This window comes from Oncorhynchus kisutch, linkage group LG3 (genome assembly GCF_002021735.2).
Source record: "Oncorhynchus kisutch isolate 150728-3 linkage group LG3, Okis_V2, whole genome shotgun sequence".
NCBI classification, from domain to species: Eukaryota; Metazoa; Chordata; class Actinopteri; order Salmoniformes; family Salmonidae; genus Oncorhynchus; species Oncorhynchus kisutch.
The window spans coordinates 67,368,573-67,392,599 of NC_034176.2; the positions used below are offsets into that span (position 1 = coordinate 67,368,573).

Here is a 24,027-nt window from a genome sequence, read left to right on the forward strand (position 1 = left end):
CAACATGTACACCCCTACAGTTGACCCACACAACTTTATCCACCGAAACTACACAATCCTATTTTCCATGCCCTCCTGCACACTTCCCACATCTTGGACTCTCCCTTCTACACACTACTGTGACATGACCATAAATGTTGCCCCTGAAACAGCGTAGTGGTTTCTGCACAAACACTCTAACAGGATAACTGATATTTCCTGACCTTTTTGCATAAACTTCTCTATTTTGCCACGCTTACCACGGGGTCTGCATCGCACCAAACGGCGGGCATCACAAATACCAGGAATCTTCAACTTCAATTGCTCCACCTCCACACTTAACGCTACCCCAGAAATCACTCCTGTCAATGATGCCCTGTTTCTAAGAGCAAAGCAAAAAACAGGTATTTACCCAAGTTGCCTCGCACGGAGCGCTTGTTCCCTCTGATGAAACACAAACAAACATCACAAGTCAACTTTGGGTTACCTTCACCGGCTCAACAGCACCCATCACCTTTTCCACCCAACCTGAAACCACCCATGGATCAGCCAAAAGGCCTGGTTCCACCCTCTTCAAAAATCTCACTCCCACTGGACGAAACGTATCTTTAGCATAACCATTAATGCAGGCCGCCGAGCTTCTCACAAGACCTTCTACCCCTACCATTTCACCTCCAGAGCTAGAACTGGCATCCGGCTCACTCTGTTTGAACTTTTCACCAATCTTCCTCTACATACCATCCCTTGTTATTGCTAGCCTCAACAGATTCAAGCCCATCCTCTGCTCCAACCTCAGTCTTTTATACCTCCTCTCTCTTTACCTCCAATCCTCCTCCCTTAACCAATTACCCAACTCCTTCTGAAAATATTAAACTTTTTCAAGCCAAAATCTATTTTTAGCCTCCTCAAGAGACATACTAAGCCATGTACTCCATCCACTTCAAACACACTACTCTTCTACAGTGGCGATTTATATTTTTTACCCCCTCCCAGTTGGTGGGGGCATACAACTCTAACGATTGTTTGCGGACCACCATAATACCATAGAAGAAGAAGACCTGAGCGCTTGCCCCTCACCCGGCTTTACGAATGGGATGCACTGTTACATCCTGAGGAGTACGTGCTGATTGTATGGAGATTGTGACAGCCGGTTAAATGGCATCACTTGACAAGGCAGTAACGAGATGTATGTCAGGAGAAGTGCAGTATTATCATAAGGAGAGTTGTACCTGGAATACAGAGGAGGAAGGGCGGACAAAAGGGAGATGGTTTGTCAAATAAGAATGGTAGAAAGTGTAAGCAGAGTGGGTTGAAGACAGGAGGAGAAATGGAAGTGAATGAAGGTGAAGTATTGGAGGTGGTAGGTGTGGTGAAGTTCTTGGAGCCCGGGGGTCAGGATAAAGATTAGTCTGTGACAGTAGGAGTGAAGTTTTGGGAAAAAGTGGACCCTTGCTTTATGGCTGATCCATTTGAGGTTTCAGGGTAGTTGAATGCAGAGTTGGGTGCTGTGGAATCGGTGAGGGTAACCAGAAGTAGTATTTTAATAATTGTATGTGTTTCTGCTGGTCAGAGGGAGCAGGCGCTCCATGTTAAACGAATTGGGGGAAGATATGTGAATTGTTTTTCTCTCAAGAAAAGGGTGACATTGAAAGGAGTGATTAATTGGGTAGCGGTAAATGTGAAAGCTGACCAACTGAAGGGGAAGATTCCCAGTGTATGTGATGCTTGTTGTTTGGTGTGACACAAACAGGGTGGCGCGAGTGAGTCATTGTCTGTACTTTTGAGTATTGATATTGAGTCTTTGCCCAACAAAGTGATGTTAGGATATATAAGTTATCCTGTACGAGCTTTTGTGCCGACTACATTACGTTGTTACAGGTGTCAAACTTATGGGCATGTGCAGCAGTGTGTAGGAGGGAGGTTCTAGGTGTGAGAATAGTACAGAAGGGCATGAGACAAAGGAATGTGTAGCATTGGGGAAAGTAGTGCTATGTGTTAGTTGGTAGGGTGCCCATGGGGCTGTGGATCAAAATTGTCCCATGTGAGAGAGGCAGGTTGAGGTTTCCAGGGTTAGAGTAGTGCAGAAGTTGTCATATGCTGAGGCAGTAAAGAAAGTAGATGAAGATGGGTCAAGGGGGAGGGATCCTGAGGGGAGTGGTGTGAGTAGTAGATGTGTACCAGTACAGGGGGATAAACCATCAATGATATATGTTTCAGTAAGATTGGATTTTTGGCATTTATAGTAATGGTTATCAACTGTACTGCAGAGATAGAACGTACGTCGCAAAAAATAGAGGGTGTGGTGGCAGCTGTAGAGAGGTATTTGACATCAGAAGAATATGACATCAGAAGAATTACAGGGTGTGTTAAGTGGTGGTGTCCCATCCTTTCAGGCTGTTGGCCTGAAGTAGGACTAAATATATTTAAATAGTGGAGTGTGGTATTTATTTATACTTTTTGTGAGTGTAGTGTTAGATGGTAAGGTATTTGTTGAATATTTGTATTTATTTTTAAGCAAGTATACGGGAGTTATACTCCAGTCTAGTAGGTGGCGGTAATTCAACATTTATTAGATGCCAACCACCGTTAAACCTCATCAAAGAAGAAAGAAGCTTGAGTGCATCTGTTGTCCCACGGATTTATATCCTCACCCTTTGCATTTTTTGTCATTCTGCGCCTCGGCCACCTGCTCGACCATGGCTCTGTTGAAGTCCAGCAAGGTCATCTCCAGTATTGGGACTTTCTCCCCATCCCTGGGAGTTTTGTCTACCCGTAACAGGTAATACCAGACATGCAATCTCTGCACTGTCATATTTGACTTTGAATTAATAGCTAGCTAGCCATGTCCGCAATGACTCAAGTTGCCTAACTTCAAGTTTACTGAGTGGGGGTCCGAAGTGGTCATGCATTTACGTCTCTCATTGCTGTTTAGCTAGCTATCTACCTACCTAATATTTAAATTACATTTGATTTGCTAGCTGATTGAAACTCGCATTCATCCATCCGCCGCCCGTCGTGACTGAAATTTCCCGTTCGTATCTTTGGCTTTAGTCAAGTCATACTTGTAGACTTCAAGGCTCAACCAGTTCACTTACAATCTGACTTGGCAAGGTTATTTTCCAGCTATGGATACTGATACTGTTATTTGGTGGCTCTGTAAAAATATTATTCAGATGTCAGTGGTATGTTGTCATAGTGATCATTCAGTTCATCCTGTGAAAGGTCAATTATTCAAACATTTTTATATTTTAGGGTCGCAGAGACATTTAGCCTTTGAGATTCGACGTATTTTCTCGCTTTGATCTCCCTCGCATACCGTAGCTCCCTAATTCTAGCGTGATCATTGGTTATCGTGTGCAGGCCCCTGGTCGCTGATTGGCCAAGGGATGTCCCGGTTTCTGTGACGACACTAACCGGTGTCCTTTCTCTTTTCTTTTGGAGGACAAACTCTGCTCGCTTATAAGATACCGCTCCACATATCTGGAAAACAGGCTATGTATTCGAAAAGCATCTGCAAATACACTCTGCGTCACTGTCGGTTTTTGTTAGAACACCGTGCGCCGAGTGTTACATTCTCATTCAAAAATAATTTCGGTCTACATTCAAGTGCATTTTAGTCCATTAGCAGGGTATATTCAAGTCTGTGACTCCACATTGGATGGACCCTCATTGGTGCTGGCATAAATAGGACTCAGTCAGTGTACTCCCTGGGCCTATGAACTGTATACCAAGCATATTTATGTTTGCTCGACATCTCACAAGTTAAAATGTACAAAGTTTCTGTGTGTATGTAGATCGCACAAACTGCTGATAGTAGTAGCAATATGAACCAGTGGGTAGGCTGATAATATACTCAGGTTCTTCTCACTCTGATAACAGATTTGTCAGAATCAGATAACAAGTATTCATATTTGTGATCAGTTTTACTGATTGAGGATCTGATTTTAATGTGCAGTCCCAGAGTGTTCAAATTTTGTTGCCTGAGATCTTTTTATTATTGGACAATGGACGTTCTGTAAGGATGTTCTATAATGCTACATAAACAGGCTCTATGATCGGTGACTGTTAAGTGTGTTCCCTAAAACTCAAGGTGGGTGTCGTGTCATCATTCTTGTCTATAGTCTTGTGTTGCGGTCTTGGCTTTGCTGCCCTTTGCGAAGCCTTCAGCTCGAAGTATCGCTGTGAGTTCCAGGGTGTTTGAACACAACCGTTGAACCTGAATCTCAATGAGCTGCGGAGTATCACTGCTCAAGTCATAGTGGCTCACCCCTACATTTGACATATCAAAACATACTACTGTACCAGTACACACTGGTGAGTAGCATCACGGTTTTAGAGAGTGCAATATTACAGAAGGTTCCAATAGAAATGTAGGCTGTCTAAAACAGATGCGATTCTCTGTTGGGAGTCTTGCTGTCAACTTAAAAAAATGTCCATGCAATGTTTTAAACATATCTCTAGTTCAGCCTCGGCAGGCATATAGTTTCCAGTACAGCAGTGAGAGGAATATGTAAGATTAGAGGCCCTGCTTTCCCCTCATTCAGAGGTCATGTGGAAGAGGTCAGGGGCAAGGTCGTGTGTGTAATTCTATTAGTTCCTGAACTGGGCCCCTGCTAATTTTCTGCTAATTTTAAGACACATTCCATACAGGGGGATGGAATCGTTTTGTGTGTGAGAGCATTTGTATGTGTGAGAGCATATGTTTGCAGTGCCTGACTTTTCCATGAGCTGTTAATCTGTGCGTGTGTGGCTGTGGAAAGGGAAGTGTGAAGTATTGGATGGATAATCAGCTTGGTGGGGTCAGTGTGGAAAAAAAGACCAGGCTGTAATGACCAGATCCAAATATATGATGAATGAATTTCAAAGAACCAATCGTTGCCTTTGTTTCAACCACTCTCTCCCTGCCCCTTAGATCCGTCATTCTGGTAGTGTAGTGGCGATGGAGAGAGATGTATTTAGTGCAGTACATCTCCTTCCTTTTAGTGACTCCCCCTAATGCCATCCAACCCTGGCCCTTCACCTCGACAGACTTTAAATGTGTGTCGTGGTGATTTTGTAATGTGTGTGTGTGTGTGGCTTTTTGCTGTGCAGGAACTGGGGGATGACCAGGCATTCACCAGGTCATAGTCCAGAGTGTTGGTCTACTGTGGGTGGTTGGTGCTACTCTCCTCTGGTTGGGTGAGGGCAACCGTTTCTTGAGCAGAGCATAGTACTGTTTACCGTTGAGTTTTTTAAATTTTAAATCAGTTTCCTGGAGAAATATAAGCCTACACATGCATCAGTTTAAATGAGTACACTATATACATGAGATGAGTAATGTAGGGTATGTAAACATTATATTAAGTGGCATTGTTTAAAGTGGCTAGTGATACATTTTTACATCAATTTCCATTATTAAAGTGGCTGGAGTTGAGTCAGTGTGTTGGCAGCAGCCACTCAATGTTAGTGGTGGCTGTTTAACAGTCTGATGGCCTTGAGATAGAAGCTGTTTTTCAGTCTCTCGGTCCCTGCTTTGATGCAACTGTACTGACCTCGCCTTCTGGATGATAGCGGGGTGAACAGCCAGTGGCTCGGGTGGCTGTTGTCCTTGATGATCTTTATGGCCTTCCTGTGACATCGGGTGGTGTAGGTGTCCTGGAGGGCAGGTAGTTTGCCCCCGGTGATGCGTTGTGCAGACCTCACTACCCTCTGGAGAGCCTTGCGGTTGTGGGCGGAGCAGTTGCCGTACCAGGTGGTGATACAACCCGACAGGATGCTCTCAATTGTGCATCTGTAGAAGTTTGTGTGCTTTTGGTGACAAGCCAAATTTCTTCAGCCTCCTGAGGTTGAAGAGGCGCTGCTGCACCTTCTTCACAACGCTGTCTGTGTGGGTGGACCAATTCTGTTTGTCTGTCATATGTATGCCGAGGAACTTAAAACTTACTACCCTCTCCACTACTGTCCTGTCGATGTGGATAGGAGGGTGCTCCCTCTGCTGTTTCCTGAAGTCCACAATATCTCCTTTGTTTTGTTGACGTTGAGTGTGAGGTTATTTTCCTGACACCACACTCCGAGGGCCCTCACCTCCTCCCTGTAGGCCGTCTCGTCATTGTTGGTAATCAAGCCTACCACTGTAGTGTCGTCCGCAAACTTGATGATTTGAGTTGGAGGCGTGCATGGCCACGCAGTCATGGGTGAACAGGGAGTATAGGAGAGGGCTCAGAGTACACCCTTGTGGGGCCCCAGTGTTGAGGATTGCGTCGTCTGTGGACCTATTGGGGCGGTAAGCAAATTGGAGTGGGTCTAGGGTGTCAGGTAGGGTGGAGGTGATATGGTCCTTGACTAGTCTCTCAAAGCACTTCATGATGACGGAAGTGAGTGTTACGGGGCGGTAGTCGTTTAGCTCAGTTACCTTACTTTCTTGGGAACAGGAACAATGGTGGCCCTCTTGAAGCATGTGGGAACAGCAGACTGAGAAGGATTGATTGAATATGTCCGTAAACACACAAGTCTGCAAAATGATGTTAAATTAAGCTGCTTCTGTTTGTTTCTCCCTCTCCCCTGTGTTGTAGCTCATGGTGGGGTGGAGTGCAGATGGGTCCCCCTGACCCCATCCTGGGGGTGTCGGAGGCCTTCAAGAGGGACACCAGCCCGAAGAAGATGAACCTGGGGGTGGGAGCCTACAGGGACGACCACGGCAAACCCTTTGTGCTCGATTGTGTCCGCAAGGTAGGAATACCATGACAACCAGTGTAACACACAGACAGGGACTAGATAACTATCCCTAGTTTCACCCAGCCATTCATATTTTGAGGTTCACTCTACAAGCATATTTTGAGCTGATTCTCACTATACAAGCTTTTATGGAGTTGCAGGCTTATGTGTTTCTGATTGGTGCATTTCTGCACTGTCATCCTGAGTTTAACTCGTATAATGTATAACCATATGGAATAGAGGTTGACCGATTAATCGGAATGGCCGATTTAATTAGGGCCGATTTTTCAAGTTTTCACAACAATTGGAAATCGGTAATTTTGGATGCCGATTTGCCTATTTTTACATTATTTTATTTAATATTATTATTATGTTTTTTACACCTTTATTTCATCTTTATTTAACTAGGCAAGTCAGTTAAGAACACATTCTTATTTTCAATGACGGCCTAGGAACGGTGGGTTTAACTGCCTTGTTCAGGGGCAGAACGACAGATTTTTACCTTGTCAGCTCGGGGATACAATCTTGCAACCTTACGGTTAACTAGTCCAATGCTCTAACCATCTGCCTCACGAGGAGCCCGCCTGTTACGCGAATGCAGTAAGAAGCCAAGGTAAGTTGCTAGCTAGCATTAAACTTAATCAATCATAATCACTAGTTATAACTACACATGGTTGATGATATTACTAGTTTATCTAGCGTGTCCTGCGTTGCATATAATCGATGCAGTGCGTATTTGCGAAAAAGGACTGTTGTTGCTCCAACGTGTACCTAACCATAAACACCAATGCCTTTCTTAAAATCAATACACAGAAGTATATATTTTTAAACCTGCATATTTAGCTAAAGGAAATCCAGGTTAGCAGGCAATATTAACCAGGTGAAATTGTGTCACTTCTCTTGCGTTTATTGCACGCAGAGTCAGGGTATATGCAACAGTTTGGGCCGCCTGGCTCATTGCGAACTAATTTGCCAGAATTTTACGTAATTATGACAACATTGAAGGTTGTGCAATGTAACAGGAATATTTAGACTGGTTCCGTATTTCACTGAAAGAATAAACTTCTTGTTTTCGAGATGATAGTTTCCGGATTCGACCATATTAATGACCTAAGGCTCGCATTTCTGTGTGTTATTATGTTATAATTAAGTCTAGACTGCTCTATCAAATCATGACTGGGCGATGGTAGGCACCAGCAGGCTCATAAGCATTCATTCAAACAGCACTTTCGTGCGTTTTGCCAGCAGCTCTACTGTTTATGACTTCAAGCCTATCAACTCCCGAGATTAGGCTGGTGTAACGATGTGATGTGAAATGGCTAGCTAGTTAGCGGGGTGCGCGCTAATAGGGTTTCAAACGTCACTCGCTCTGAGACTTGGAGTAGTTGTTCCCCTTGCTCTGCATGGGTAACAATGCTTCGAGGGTGGCTGTTGTGTTCCTGGTTCGAGCCCAGGTAGGAGAGAGGAGAGGTACGGAAGCTATACTGTTACACTGGCAATACTAAAGTGCCTATAAGAACATCCAATGGTCAAAGGTATATGAAATACAAATGGTATAGAGAGAGAGAGTCCTATAATAACCTAAAACTTCTTACCTGGGAATATTGAAGACTCATGTTAAAAGGAACCACCAGCTTTCATATGTTCTCATGTTCTGAGCAAGGAACTTAAACGTTAGCTTTCTTACATGGCACATATTGCACTTTTTCTTCTCCAACACTTTGTTTTTGCATTATTTAAATAAAATTGAACATGTTTATTTATTTGAGGCTAAATTGATTTTATTGATTTATTATATTAAGTTAAAATAAGTGTTCACTCAGTATTGTTGTAATTGTCATTATTTCAAATACATTTGAAAAATAGCCCGAATAATCGGTATCAGCGTTGAAAAATCATAATCGGTCGACCTCTAATATGGAACCTTTTACTGTGTGGATGTGTGTTTGCATACTTTTATGTATGCAAGTTTGAGGTGCAGGCTCCAGCAGACCCATGGTTTAGACATTTACACTATTTCTGCATAGTCGTTCTGAGCTTACTGTAGCTCATACAGCCCTGCTAAACCCCAGCTGTGTGTGTTACACTATTTTCTTTGATTTGGCAGGGCTTTGGATCAGTCAAGAAGTGGATGCTGAGAAAATGTCATTAAAAACCTTTTTACTTCCCCTCACACTCACTATTTCTCTACCATCCTCCCCGACTCTCTCTCGCTCTCTCTCTCTCTCTCTCTAGGCAGAGGCTCTGATTGCTTCCAAGCAGTTGGATAAAGAGTATCTGGCCATCGGTGGTCTGGGGGACTTCACCAAGTCCTGCGCTCAGCTAGCCTTGGGGGCTGACAGTGAGGTCCTCAAGAGTGGCAGGGTGAGTGGATGCGTGGGTGGTAGCTTGGAAGCACATTTGCTCTCGGTGTGTTAAGTGAATGATAGAAATGCTATTAACATCTCTCTCCTCTCTTCAGAACATCACTGTCCAGACCATCTCAGGAACCGGCTCTTTGTGCATTGGAGCCAACTTCCTGGTAAAGACCTGCCTCTTAACAGCTAAACAGGAAGAGAATGAATGCACCTACACTACCATGGTTCCATTTGGGCCCATGGCCCCCTAGAACAGTGCACCAGCCTATACATGGCTGAAATGACTGCCTTCTCTATAATATATATGCATTACAAATGATTGTGTTCTATATAAAACAATATCTTCATACCGGTAGTACTGCGGATTGTGTATGGTGTCAGTTAATTCATTATATTTTTCTCTAGTCTCGTTTCCACAGTGCGTCCCGTGACGTGTACCTGCCCAAGCCCTCCTGGGGGAACCACACACCCATCTTCAGAGATGCTGGCATGCAGCTGAAAGCCTACCGCTACTACGACCCCTCCACCTGCGGCTTCGACTTCAACGGGGCGCTCGATGACATCTCTGTGAGAGAGGGATGGGAAAGGGGGGGTTGTATGATTCCACACTGACATGGAGGACCATTACCACATCTTGTGATCTGTTTTTATATTGTTATGTTGACTTTTTATAAGGTTAAGGTGTGGGGGTCTATTTCCGTCATGAGAATCTGATTTGAATGTTAGTGTAACACTATTTTCCCTCTGATACAGAAAATGCCAGAGAAGAGTGTGATCATGCTGCATGCCTGTGCCCATAACCCCACCGGTGTGGACCCCAAGCCTGAGCAGTGGAAAGAGATCGCTGACCTGGTGAAGGTGAGTGTGCTTACCATAGATATGAAATACCTCAATGGTGATTTCTCTGTAAATGCCCTAACTAGCTAAAGTCTCTGTCACTATTGGGACTCTATTGCTGAAGAGCTTTACTGCCCAGTGCCTACAGGTGTTTTGTGTGAAGACTGACATCTTTACTGTGCCAGACAACTATTTACACACACGGTCCTAATAATAACTCCTCCCCTGTTCTGCTGTTCCTTCAGAAAAGGGACCTGTTGGTGTTCTTTGACATGGCCTACCAGGGTTTTGCCAGTGGAGATATTGATCGTGATGCCTGGGCTGTTCGTCACTTCATCGAGCAGGGCCACAAAATTGTCCTGTCTCAGTCCTTCGCTAAGAACATGGGCCTCTACGGTCGGTCTCATTATACACACACGCACACACACACAAAATCTCACTCACAAACTATGGTATTGACATAGGAGAATGGTAGAAACTCCCACCGGTGTGGTATCTTACCTGTCTGTGTGTTGACAGGTGAGCGAGTGGGAGGGTTCACTGTGGTGTGTAACGATGCAGAGGAAGCTAAGAGGGTGGAGTCTCAGCTGAAGATTCTGATCCGGCCAATGTACTCCAACCCTCCAATGAATGGAGCCAGAATCGCTGCCACTATTCTCAACACACCAGACCTTTATAAAATATGGTAAGTGTACATACACACACACACCTGAAAATGTTGTTTGCCCATTTCACTGATGCTGTGATTTCATAATCTAGCTGACTGCCTAGGAAGGTATCGGAGTTCTCTTTGGAGTGGTCTCCTGTCTCTACACACGACTTCCATTCTGTTTCCTCATCACCCCCCCCCCCCCCCTGATTAACCTCTCTCTACACAGGTTGGAGGAGGTCCACGGCATGGCCAACCGCATCATCAAGATGAGGGAGCAGCTGGCGGCCAACCTGAAAAACGAGGGCTCCACTCTCGACTGGCAGCATGTCATCGACCAAATCGGCATGTTCTGCTTCACAGGCCTCAAGCCTGAACAGGTACAGACAAACGACCACACCCACTCTTTATATCCACACCTGTACCTTACAACCTTATAAGACATTATTATATTCATATTGGTCATATTCATCAGTTGGAATTAAGTTCTAGTATAATGATAAATTACGTTGACTCCAGGTGTTTTGTGTGTGTCTAACCCAGGTTGAGCGTCTGACTAAGGAGTTTTCAGTGTACATGACCAAGGATGGTAGAATCTCCATGGCAGGCGTCACTTCCAGCAACGTGGGATACCTAGCGCATGGAATCCATGCCGTCACTAAGTAAAAAGGAGAATGCTGGGAGAAACAGCGGGGCACGGTGGTGCTGGACACAATCCAAATTAAAATAACTGAAAAAGAGCATTTTGTGTCATTTTACTCTCCCTGCCCTCTCCACCCAGACTGTCAATTGTTCAACTTTGACCTCAACCCTCCTCGCGGTAGGGATGTTGTTTAAATGGTTAGTTCCCTGTGACCTCCCCAATGAGGCCACCATGTCAAAGGTTGTTTAGTGATAGTCCAATGATCTGCCCTACATTTGACTAATGAGCTGATGTCTCTCTTCTATGCTTATTTATTGTATGTCAAAGGTTAATATTAATTAACTTAATAAATGGCTTAATAATGACAGGTTAACATTATATTTTAAACCTACTCTACCTGCTGTGGTCCAAATTACTGTAAGGCTACAGATGAGTTTACTGACACTTAGGCTCTGTTGTGTGAGAATTGTGAACTCTTGTCTGTCATTGCATATTTCTGTAGCTGTAGGATGTGAAAGTTCAACGTTTCCTCAACACCAGTAGAGTAGCAGAAAACAATTAGTTATAAGATAGTGCCAGACAATCTTTAGATGAGATAGTCATTGATATTTTAATATGCTTTAGAAATTGACAATAATGTATGATCATTCAGTCCTTTCACTCAGCCTCTCTTGCATTTCCACTTGCATTATCTTGTCTTCGATACTCACTATAAATAATTATATTACTGTAAACGTTTTGTGCTTTTTGCGCTAAGAGCAGTGTCTACTGTGTTTCTTCTAAGTGTTGATGAGTGAGCAGTCAGCCAGCCAGTCTTAAATGCCCACTGAATGTTCCTCACCCCCCCCCCAAGCAATGGTTTATGAGGTTTTAAATGTGCAATATATAGAAGTCGCTCTGCCATTTCCTGGTTGCTAAAATTCTAATAGTTTGCCTAATCTCAGTTTGACGAGTAATGTGTAGAATCATTGTACCATCTAAACCGCTGTGGAATATATCTTCAATAACCGAAAGTGTTGTATTTTCAGCTGTTGGTGTACAAAACTGAAAGTAAGATGCAAAAAAATGAAAGTTAATGGTAAGCAGAGAGCGCACAGAACAGATCTACTGCTTGTTAGACTTGCTTACAATGTCTGATCTAACTAAACAATTCCATTTGAATTTGGTCCAAAAAGTTAAATTGCAGCTTTAAAAGTATAGATTGTCCTATGATGGTGCTCTTGTATTTCCACAAGAAAATGCATTTTACAGGTGTTATTTAGATCACTGGGCGACTCCTATCCCCACCGTTTCAGAACCAAGAGGTTATAGGACTTCTATTAAAATATATATATATATATATATATAGAAAGTTGTATAGACAGTGTTTTGCTCCAATGATCAGCCTTTGAACATTTTCTCTGTGTGTGTCTTCTTGATTGTAACAAGACAGATTGTGCAAGGAAATTCACCTTTCTGCTGTCTACTCATGAAGATTAAGCTGCGCTGTCACCATTTTCGGGTTAGCGCAAAAATAATCAAACATGGAGCATCGGTCAAGTCTTTCTCTGAACAATTAAATATCTATCATTGAAATAACTGGGTTTATTTTGTATTTCTTTCTAACAAGAATATTGTCAAACCACATGTAAGAAACTGATACCGTTGGACTATGGCAATGGTCCTAGTACCCCTGGTTGGGACCAGTGTAGGACATGATTTTACTACATAAATCATTGGTTTTATTAGACACAAAATACTCTCCTTTTATGAAGATGTATCTGCAGTACACCGGAGGTTGGTGGCAAATTACTTGGGGAGGACAGGCTCGTGATAATGGCTGGAGCGGAATAGGTGGAATGGTATCAAATACATCAAACATACAGTTGAAGTTGGAAGTTTACATACACTTAGATTGGAGTCATTAAAACTTGTTTTTCAACCACTCCACAAATTTCTTGTTAACAAACTATAGTTTTGGCAAGTCAGTTAGGACATCTACTTTGTGCATGACACAAGTAATTGTTCCAACAATTGTTTACAGACAGATTATATCACTTATAATTCACAACTCCAGTGGGTCAGAAGTTTACATACACAAAGTTGACTGTGCCTTTAAACAGCTTGGAAAAGTCCAGAAAATGATGTCATGGCTTTAGAAGCTTCTGATAGGCTAATTGACATCATTTGAATCAATTGGAGGTGTACTTGTGGATGTATTTCAAGGCCTACCTTCAAACCCCGTGCGTGGCTCTTTGCTTGACATCATGGGAAAATCAAAATAAATCAGCCAAGACCTCAGAAAAACAATTGTAGTAATTTCCAAATGCTTGAAGGTACCACGTTCATCTGTACAAACAATAGTACGCAAGTATAAACACCATGGGACCACTCAGCCATCATACAGCTCAAAAGAAGACGCATTCTGTCTCCTAGAGATGAACGTACTTTGGTGCGAAAAGTGCAAATCAATCCCAGAACAACAACAAAGGAACTTGTGAAGATGCTGGAGGAAACAGGTACAGAAGTATCTATATCCACAGTAAAACAAGTCCTATATTGACATAACCTGAATGGCCGCTCAGTAAGGAAGAAGCCACTGCTCCAAAACCACCATAAAAAAGACAGACTACGGTTTGCAACTGCACATGGGAACAAAGATTGTACTTTTTGGAAAAATGTCCTCTGGTCTGATGAAACAAAAGTCGAACTGTTTGGCCATAATGACCATCATTATGTTTGGAGGAAAAAGGGTGAGGCTTGCAAGCCGAAGAACACCATCCCAACCGTGAAGCACGGGGGTGGCAGCATCATGTTATGGGGGTGCTTTGCTGCAGGGACTGGTGCACTTCACAAAATAGATGGCATCATGAGGCAATCCTATAGAAAATTTGTGGGCAGAACTGAAAAAGCTTGTGCGAGCAAGGAGGCAAAAAAAAAAAAGACAAATCTGACTCAGTACACCAGCTCTGACAGGAGGAATGGGCCAAAATTCACCCAACTTATTGTGGGAAGCTTGTGGAAGGCTACCTGAAACGTTTGACCCAAGTTAAACAATTTAAAGGCAATGCTACCAAATACTAATTGATTGTATGTAAACTTCTGACCCACTGGGAATGTGATGCAGAAATAAAAGCTGAAATAAATAATTCTCTCTACTATTATTCTGACATTTTACATTCTTAAAATAAAGTGGTGATCCTAACTGACCTAAGACAATGCATTTTTACTATGATTAAATGTTAGGAATTGTGAAACTGTGTTTAAATGTATTTGGCTAAGGTGTATCTAAACTTCCGACTTCAACTGTATGGTTTCCATATGTTTAAAGCCAGTCTAGTCGCGCTGTTCCGGACATTATTATGAATTGTCCTCCCCTTAGCATCCTCCTGTGCTGCAGTATCTACCCTGATTAAACCCTTTCTGGTATGATTTTGTGTTCTAGTGGCAGTAAACTACAATTCCCACCATGCACTTTGTTTTTAAAGACGTAATTTTACATTGTCACATGATCACATCCCAACCAAGTCACATGCCACTGTTGCTTGTTCAGAAGGAATTTCATTCCACGTGCGGTTGTTGCAGAAAAACACAAGCATCGGAGAGACAATAGAGAGGTATTTATTGAGTATTTTATATGCATTTTCATATTTTCAACTGAATAGGTTCAATGATATGTAGATGAAGAGGTCGGTAGCTTTCGAAGACTATCAGCCAGCTAGCAACAGCTGACTATGATGCGGTGTCCAGTTTGCTGTAAAGACATCAGCAATTATGTTAATTGTCGTGATTTGTGTTTTTCTAGACCTGTAGCTATATCTGAATCTAAGATTCAGCTGCTTTATATGCAAAGTTGCCTATTAGTAAAACTACAAAATGTCAGTATTTTATGAATGTTTCTAGTCGTTATTGTTTAGGTAGCTCCAGTGGCGTTTCTATGATTTGATGACATTGTGTGTGTTATTAATGTGTGTTATCGTTTTTAATGTCTTCGGTGTTATTCTATAATGTAGAAAATAGTCAAAATAAAGAAACCCTTGAATGAGTAGGTGTTCTAAACCTTCTAAGACCGGTAGTGTATTTCACAGTGGTTTAGATGGTAGAGTGATTCTCTACACTGAGGGCTTGTTTTGACACATAAACTGAAGTTAGGCGAACTATTTTGAATTTTTGCGAAAAGGAAATGGCGGAGCGATTTCTGCATATTGCACCTTTTTAAGAATTTGGTAAAAAATTATAATAAATGTAGGTAAACTAACCTTTTTTAAAATAGGTCTTGATGTCCTGCAGGGAATATATTTCCCATTCAGGGGATTTGAAAATGTTAATGGTATGATAATTCATTTCTCCAAGTCACCTCAATTTAAAGAAAAATCTAAAGGTGGTTGAGGATGACTAGTTGCAGACACGTGTCATCTTTTTATTTTGTGTTTATGGTCTATTGACAGGCCCCTTACAATCTCTGCCTAGCAGCTTGTGAACACAAACAAAATGACAAAATAATTGAGGTAAGAGAAGTATGTAGTCCATTTCCCTTTGACTAAATTAAGTGAGATGAAGTTGTTATCCACCTTGTATTTCAATATAGCCTATTCTCATTTATGACTTAAAATCAGCCCCTGACAAGCACAATAATTAGTCTGTAGGTCACATGCCTGACAGTGAGGTTTACAACAGATATCTACTGTGTCATCATGAGAACAGTGACCCTGATCACTGAAGTCCACTTTACTGTGATCCTTCTCAGGGATATGAAGTGAAAGGTCTGATCCCAAGAGATGATCTAAAACTAATGATTACATGTCTTTTTAGAATGTGTTTCAGAGGGATGCTGTAAAGCAGGGGCGAATGGTCGTGGGTGCCGGAACATAATTATAATAATTTTGAACACTGAAATTGACCACAACTAGGCCCAAAAAGAGATTCTATTTGAAAATAACAATTTCATACCTTGATTACTTTGAGAAACGATCATGTATCTTTTTATTTTATTTGTGGGAATAGTTTGGGAACAGATTTCTTAAATTAAACTCATTTTTAGGTGAGTTCCTGGTGATTAGTCTTTTTATTTATTTAAGATTTTTTATTTTTGGTCATATCCTGGTGTTGGTGAGTAAAGCAAGGTCAGCCGACAGCACAAGGCATGGGACTGGGGGGAGAACGCACTGACAAGAACGTGTAGGCTACTGGGGAAAGCAGGTTGTGGCTTTACTAGGTAGTAAGCACATAGAGAGCGCTGAGATAAGGTGTCGAGAAGGCCAAAGATGTAATGTGTGTTTGTCTTGTTGCAGATTGATGAAAGGGTTGACTGCTGGGTGACACTACATCCACTTTGAGGATAAACTGACAAGCAGTCATCTGTGTCCTAAATGTCACAAGAGCCATAACAAACTTTCAACCTTCAGACTTACCCCTCAACCCAAACTCTGAATACCCGCAACTCAGCTCTTTAGTGTTGAAGTCTGCATCGAACAGAGTAGGGTGAATTTGAGGGTGTTTTATATCGTGTTTTTGGGACTGTGCCAGCCGGGTTGTGTCCCATGGCGATAAACAGTGAGGCGGGGGACTGGGCCAAGGCTGGGAGTGAAGATGCTGGTGAGAGGGCGTGGCTACTGCAGAGCCCCAGTGTGGAGTCCGTTCACCCCCCTTCGTCAGACAGGGAGAAGAGGGGAGGAGTGTCTGCCACAGCCGCTGTCTTCATTGTGGTGAACGCTGCTCTGGGGGCAGGACTACTCAACTTCCCCGCCGCCTTCGACATGGCCGGAGGCGTGATTGCAGGGGTGGCGCTACAGATGGTGAGAGCTACACACACTTTTGAGACCGAATCCTGCACACGGTGGCACTCCAGGAGCAGAAGGGATAAATACTGCATATATATACCAGGATGTATTTGGTAAAACTTCCTGTTTTTGTGTGTTGTAGTCCATGCTGAGTTTCATCATCAGTGGTCTGGTGATCCTGGCATACTGCTCCCAGGTTAGTAAGTTAATACACCCCCCCCCCCCCTACAATTTAAGACATTCTTATCCAGCAGTACTCATCCTGGTGACCCTGTGCTGCTTGTCTAGGTCAGTAATGAGAGCACCTACCAGGAGGTGGTGCGGGCGTTGTGTGGGAAAGTCACCGGGGTAATCTGTGAGGTGGCCATCGCTGTCTACACCTTCGGCACCTGCATCGCCTTCTTTATCGTCATTGGAGACCAGCTGGACCGCTGTGAGTGTTTCTCTCACACAGATAATGAACGTGTGCACACCTTTTTAAATACTTTATTTTAATCCACAAATCACATTACAGTCGAGAAGAATTCAAGCAATTCAAAAGGACATGGATATCTGGGCACTTATGGATGCATTTACTTGAAGACAGTGCAGATGTAAAGTTTGACGGCACTCGGTTACTAAACTTTGCATCTGCGCTGTTCTTCAGGTGATGTGTTTTTGGTCATATTTAAAAGTAGTCATTGTGCATAGAGTTGTCTGGGTGGTTTAACTTTGCAATCATTATTTTTTGTTTGACATACATTTTAAAGTGAAAAATCGAGGTCTCCACATCACTCTTGTTACCATAGAATTGCCCACCTTCTTCTCCAAACCACTAAGCTGCCCATGACAGCTGACACACAAGGGGCTGGTATTTCAGCAACCTATCAGCAAAGGTCTGCTCCATATGTAGGAGTCAAAAGAGCAACCCACTTCTAAAATGAGCTCCCCACAACAACAATATCTGGCATATTCTGTATACAAGAAAACACATCAACGTCAAACCAGCCTCCTCTGACAAGAGACTGTTTGTGAATGGTGTTACTGTCTGTCTCACATCACTAGCTATCGGGTCAATGAGGCGGTCATGTCTAGCTATGTATAAGTCCTTGTATGAACACAACCATTAACAACGTGCCACAGACTCCATTACGTTTGACTTGTGTAAAATACAATACAGATCATAGTTTGCAGGGTACTAGGTTACACACACACACAGTTGACGAAACAGAAGGTCATTTCACTCAAAGTTGCAGATTGTAGCATTGGCTAGCCTTTTTCACCAGTTTTCCATTTCCTTTGTACCTTCAAAAAAGGTCATCCTCAGCTGTTATTGCACCATCACACTAGATATGTGTTATTTGATGTGTTGTATTAGGGTCGTCAGTAAATTAAGAGTTGTTATCACTGTGGATAAGAGCCAAGGGAGTCTGTGATGAGATTCTCTCTAGCTCAGCTATTTAGATGTATGCTGAAATGGCCTTTGAGTGCTGACCAGTTGGAAAGCCACCTTCGGTCAGCCTCAGATGGACTATGAGCCTGCTATCAGATGGCCAGCACTACAACAATTCCACTTTAAATAAGACGTTAGTCAATGGAATGTTTTGTTTGCTCTGCTGCCTTTATCTATTTTACTATCTTTGTCTTTCTGTAGTGATAGCTGCAATAGCTAATTTGCCAGACGGTGTGGTCGGTGGTCACTGGTACATTGACCGTAAGTTCACCATTTGTGTGACCGCCGTCCTGGTCATTCTACCTCTCTCCATCCCCAAAGAGATTGGCTTCCAGAAATACGCCAGGTATGCCTTCCTGCATCCAATGAATACACTTTACACATTGACCAAGTATATCTTTCCACACCAACCTTTAGTCTACAACTGATGATTGAATTAGAATTTGAAGCCTGCTTTGTATCACTAGGCTACAGGAACACAGGTCCATCTGATAAGGCTGTTCTCCTGTTTGTAGTGCGCTGAGTGTTGTTGGCACCTGGTATGTCACCATTGTGATAATACTGAAATACATCTGGCCTGATAAAGAGATGACCCCTGGCTACATTCCAACCAGGTAAGCTAATTGAACTACTGTACCCGTCAAAAGTTTGGACACATCTACTCATTCCAGTTTTTTTTCTTTTTTTTCTACATTGTAGAATAATAGTGAAGACATCAAAACTATGAAATAACACATATGGCATCATGTAGTAACCAGAAAAGTGTTAAACAAATCAACATATATTTTATATTTGAGATTCTTCAAATAGCCACCCTTTGCCTTGACAGCTTTGCACACTTTTGCCATTCTCTCAACCAGCTTCATGAGGTAGTCACCTCGAATGCATTTCAATTAACAGGTGTGCCTTGTTAAAGGTTAATTTGTGGAATTTCTTTCCTTAAATGCGTTTGAGCTAATCCATTTTGTTTTGACAAGGTAGGGTTGGTAAACAGAAGGTATCCCTATTTGGTAAAAGACCATATCCATATTATGGCAAGAACAGCTAAACAAAAAAAACAGAGAAATGACAGTCCATCATTACTTTAAGACATGAAGGTCAGTCAAACCAGAACATTTCAAGAACGTTGAACGTTTCTTCAAGTGCAGATGTAAAAACCATCAAGCGCTATGATGAAACTGACTCTTATGAGGACCGCCACAGAAAAGGAAGACCCAGAGTTGCTTCTGCTGCAGAGGATAAGTTCATTAGAGTTAACTGTACCTCAGATTGCAGCCCAAATAAATGCTTCAGAGTTCAAGTAACAGACGCATCTCAACATCAACTGTTCAGAGGAGACTGTGTGAATCAGGCCTTCATGGTCGAATTGCTGCAAAGAAACCAGTACATAAGGACATCAATAAGAAGAAGAGACTTGCTTGGGCAAGAAAGAAACACGAGCAAAGGACATTAGACCTGTGGAAATCTATCCTTTGGTCTGATGAGTCCAAATTTGAGATTTTTGGTTCCAAGCACAATGTCTTTGATATGCAGAGTAGGTGAACGGATGATATCCGCATGTGTGGTTCCCACCGTGAAGCATGGAGGAGGTGGTGTGGGGAGCTTTGCTGGTGACACTGTCTGTGATTTATTTAGAATTCAAGGCACACTTACCCAGCATGGCTACCACAGCATTCTGCAGCGATACGCCATTCCATTTGGTTTGCGCTTAGTGGGACTATAATTTTGTTTTTCAACAGGGCAATGACCCAAAACACACATCCAGGCTGTGTAAGGGTTATTTGACCAAGGAGAGTGATGGAGTGCTGCAGCAGATGACCTGTCCTCCACAATCACCCAACCTAAACCCAATTGAGATGGTTTGGGATGAGTTGGACCGCAGAGTGAAGAAAAAGCAGCCAACAAGTGTACAGCATATGTGGGAACTCCTTCAAGACTGTTGGAAAAGCATTCCTCATGAAGCTGGTTGAGTGAATGCCAAGAGTTTACAAGCACCCATGGGGCCAGATGGGAGAGAGAGTCCCGAAACGGCATTTCAGCCCACTCGCCTTTCATTAAAGCACAGTCTACATCAAATTACAGTTCCCATCATGCTTTGTTTGTGTTGATCAGCCAGTGTGTCTGTTACAGCCCGTCCTCCTGGAGTGCAGTGTTGAACGCCATGCCCACCATATGCTTTAGCTTCCAGGTATCTGTCTGTGTTTGTGTGTGTATGAATGTGCAGGGGTGTGCATATGGCTATTTCTAATCCTTGATTGAAAATGCTTGAAGTTATTTACATCCTCACACAATCTCTCTCTTTCTCACTTTCTCTATCTCTCAGTGTCATGTGAGCAGTGTGCCAGTGTTTAACAGCATGAGAAGGAGTGAACTCAAGCCCTGGGGAGGTGTGGTCACCGTCGGCATGATCATCTGCCTCTTTGTCTACACTGGCACAGGTGTGTGTTTGTCCACTGTGTGGCTCTATAGTCAGTTTTGAAAGCATCAGTTTTTTTTATGACATGGCCCATTTCTTGTGTGATTCGTTGATGCGTAATGGTGCATACCCCATGTCTCAGGTGTCTGTGGCTTTCTGTCATTTGGGTCTAACGTCAGTCAGGATGTGCTGATGTCATATCCTCCTAATGACATCGCCGTGGCGATCGCAAGGGCCTTCGTCGTCATCTGTGTTATCACCTCCTATCCCATTCTACACTTCTGTGGCCGGTGAGACACTAACCTTCAAAGTACTGTGTGCCACCCATGCCATTTCAGTACTACATTGTTGTGTTGTGTAACTTGTTTCTTCAGGGCGGTGCTGGAGGGGCTATGGCTCCGTTTCCACGGCGATCAGGTGGAATTGTGTGTGAGGCGTGAGCGGAGACGCAGAGTGTTGCAGACGCTTGTGTGGTTCACGGTCACACTCGTCCTAGCACTCTTCATCCCCGACATTGGCCGAGTCATCTCCCTCATTGGAGGACTGGCAGCCTGCTTCATCTTTGTCTTCCCAGGTACGACCAGTGTGTCTGATTCTGTGTGTGTGTTTACAATGTGTTTATATCAGCAATAAGCATAATGCCTGTATATAATGTCTGCTCTTCCCTGCAGGTCTGTGTCTGATTCAGGCAAAGCTCTCAGAAACAGAGGTTCGATCTGCTAGGTAAGACTAGACTCACTACCTGTACGTAATCTCCTCAAGTGACTGTTTACTGAACGCTGATCTTCTCTCTCCATAGCTGGCATGGGATGGTGGTCTACGGTGTCATCATGGTAACCATCGGCACTTTCATCTTTGGCCAGACCACCACCAATGCCATCTATCAAGACGCCATCCACTATTCGGACAGCCAATAGCATTCTGACCAGGAAGACTCTTTGCTGGAGGAGGATGCAGGTCTATGCTGCTATTCTGAACTTTATTGACTTGTATCAGGATGTCGAGGATCCAACATATACATGCAAACACACTCTCTCTTGTGACCTCTCCTGCACATCTCGTTGTCTCCCTGATGATGAAACCGCTCCATAGCAAGGACTCGTGTCACCTATGGAGCGATGCTCTAGGATTGGATGAGAGTCCTGAGAGCAACCTCTGACAAGGGACCTACCTTTTCAAAAAGATTATGCAAATGTTATGTTTTTGATTTTAATTTATTTTCACCCCGTTGTGGGCTGCAGTACAAAATCCGTCTTGACATTCTCAACCACTCCCTATGCCTTTTCCTGCTGGCCCAGCATGCACCACTACACTACAGGTGGCATCCCATCCTTCAACAAACTGGGCAGTGGGAGAGGGTACCTCTCTCTAATTGGTGTTGTTACTGATGAGTAATGAACATACTGTTTTAAGAATGTGGCCAAACATTTCCATCCATTTTTATAGTAATTTTACAATTCTAATGATCAAGTGGTTTGAAGACGTGTCCTGCAACTGCAGTTCTGAAATCTATGTAATGTGGCAAGTGTATTATAATTTTAAGCGCCTTTGAGATTTCAGAAGTCTGGGGTCTCAGGCTGATTCCTGTGGTTAAATGATTGTATATGGCCTAGCTTTAAACAGACAGATATTTTAAATGTGCTTTACTGATAGAGAGATTAGCTATAGACTACAGACAGAGAGGTAAGGGACAAAAATCTATCATGTTCAAAGGGATTGTTCCTCAGGGCAGCAATTACTGTTTTACAATGACTTGAATGAGATTGGAAATGCTTGAAATTCAATGACTTTTTATTGTTTTATTCCATAATTGGAGCCAAGGGAAATCGTTCTTCTGAACTGAACCAATTGAGTAATCAGGTTTAACAATATGCAGTCTTATATTGTCATGAATTATCCTCTACAATTTAATCTACAATTTAATAAACATGCCGGTTTTGTCATTGAATTCAGATTGTCGTAGTTTTGTCCTATACCCTCATGTTAATGAAAACATCTTATCAGGTGAATGACTATGGCAGGTAAAAATAATCAACATTTAAAAATGAATAGATTTGGTAGACACACACAGCTCATTGGAAGAGAAAGTGTAAACTCTTAACAGTCTATTAGCTAGAAAGGTATCTTGGTGTACAGTGGTGATTTTTGCAGGTAAATCTTGGTGGGGCAAAAATTTAAAAAATTGTGGGATGAGCGCCAGCAAATCCACAACACTAAACAATACATTAATTGCACTATAATGGTGACAAACGGTGCCACACACACACTGTTAGGGCCTACATAAAGCTGTCCCAACATTCTTACCACTGCTACACCTGGCTAACAGCGGAGCCTTGTTCGACAGCGAAACAGTTAATTTAGCCTCATTAACTGCCTTTAAAAAAAGATTAGCTAATGTGACTGACTTGCTTAAACAAATGTGGTTTCTAATGACAATTGAGATGAACAAACTATGTCATAAGGGGACGACAAGCGGATAATAGGCAATCCATAATTTCGAATAAGACATGAGCGAGCTAGGACGGATGTAACAGTCATAACTATTTGTTTAGCACTTTTGAAATGTACAGCGACAGAATTCAGAACATGGGCCGTTCTTAGTGTTCTCCCTGTACACCAAGTCAGAACCGTAGGATAAATAAAGCAGACAATGAAAGCTCTTACAATATTCAATGATTACATTTCTCTATAACAGGTTATAGGCTACATGTGCACCACAAAGTTAGAACAGTAGGTGAAATTAAGGGGTAAATAGACCAAATTATTAGGGTGAAGCACATGGGCTACTAACATCTTCATAACATACACTTAGTACTACTTTCTTAGCTACAGTACACATATCTCCCTGGCATATTACATCATTTATGCTGCAGCAATACATTTTTGGACTCACCTTGTGCTGTGTTCACTTGAACAGGAAGGTGGCGTGGCAGTCCTTTGTGGGAAAATTTTGTCATCAAAGTCTGGCATTCTCTCAATTTATGGTGCTTTCGAAACAACTGGGAATTTGGAAAAAGGTCCAATCGTAATGTCCTCACAGCTCGAGAAAGAGGCCGGATATACAATTCCGAGTTAGACAACCATTCAAAACAGACTTTCCCAATCTGAGCTCGTTTTATTCCCAACTTCCCAGTTGTCTTGAGCTCACGGAAGTCAAGTTTTTGCAGTTCCCGAGTTAATGGTTGTTTTGAGCGTGGCACAAATCATGTGTCATTGACAGCATTGCCAATGTTGAATGTTTATCATTTTTAACTTGGAAAAG

At 42.6% G+C, this 24,027-nt stretch overlaps 2 protein-coding genes across 3 annotated transcripts; both read left to right on the top strand.

The window, feature by feature from the left end:
* The first annotated feature begins 2,566 nt into the window (after positions 1–2,566).
* Positions 2,567–12,736, top strand: LOC109888368 (aspartate aminotransferase, mitochondrial-like). Its single transcript, XM_020479535.2, has 10 exons — positions 2,567–2,758; positions 6,531–6,687; positions 8,908–9,036; positions 9,134–9,193; positions 9,435–9,596; positions 9,783–9,887; positions 10,112–10,262; positions 10,386–10,551; positions 10,745–10,895; positions 11,059–12,736. Exons 1-10 carry the CDS (start codon positions 2,676–2,678, stop codon positions 11,179–11,181), a joined length of 1,287 nt encoding a protein of 428 aa, XP_020335124.1. The 5' UTR covers positions 2,567–2,675; the 3' UTR covers positions 11,182–12,736.
* Positions 12,737–14,627: 1,891 nt separating this feature from the next.
* On the top strand, positions 14,628–22,717 carry LOC109888377 (putative sodium-coupled neutral amino acid transporter 7). 2 transcript variants are annotated; one of them, XM_020479540.2, is made up of 12 exons: positions 14,628–14,754; positions 16,429–16,932; positions 17,060–17,113; positions 17,206–17,350; positions 18,551–18,695; positions 18,865–18,963; positions 20,480–20,537; positions 20,673–20,787; positions 20,908–21,055; positions 21,140–21,339; positions 21,437–21,488; positions 21,565–22,717. In XM_020479540.2, exons 2-12 carry the CDS (start codon positions 16,678–16,680, stop codon positions 21,680–21,682), a joined length of 1,389 nt encoding a protein of 462 aa, XP_020335129.1. In that variant the 5' UTR covers positions 14,628–14,754; positions 16,429–16,677; the 3' UTR covers positions 21,683–22,717. The 2 variants fall into 2 exon arrangements, with proteins under 2 accessions (XP_020335129.1, XP_031667990.1); XM_031812130.1 differs by lacking the exon at positions 14,628–14,754 and adding an exon at positions 15,591–15,645.
* Positions 22,718–24,027: the final 1,310 nt, after the last annotated feature.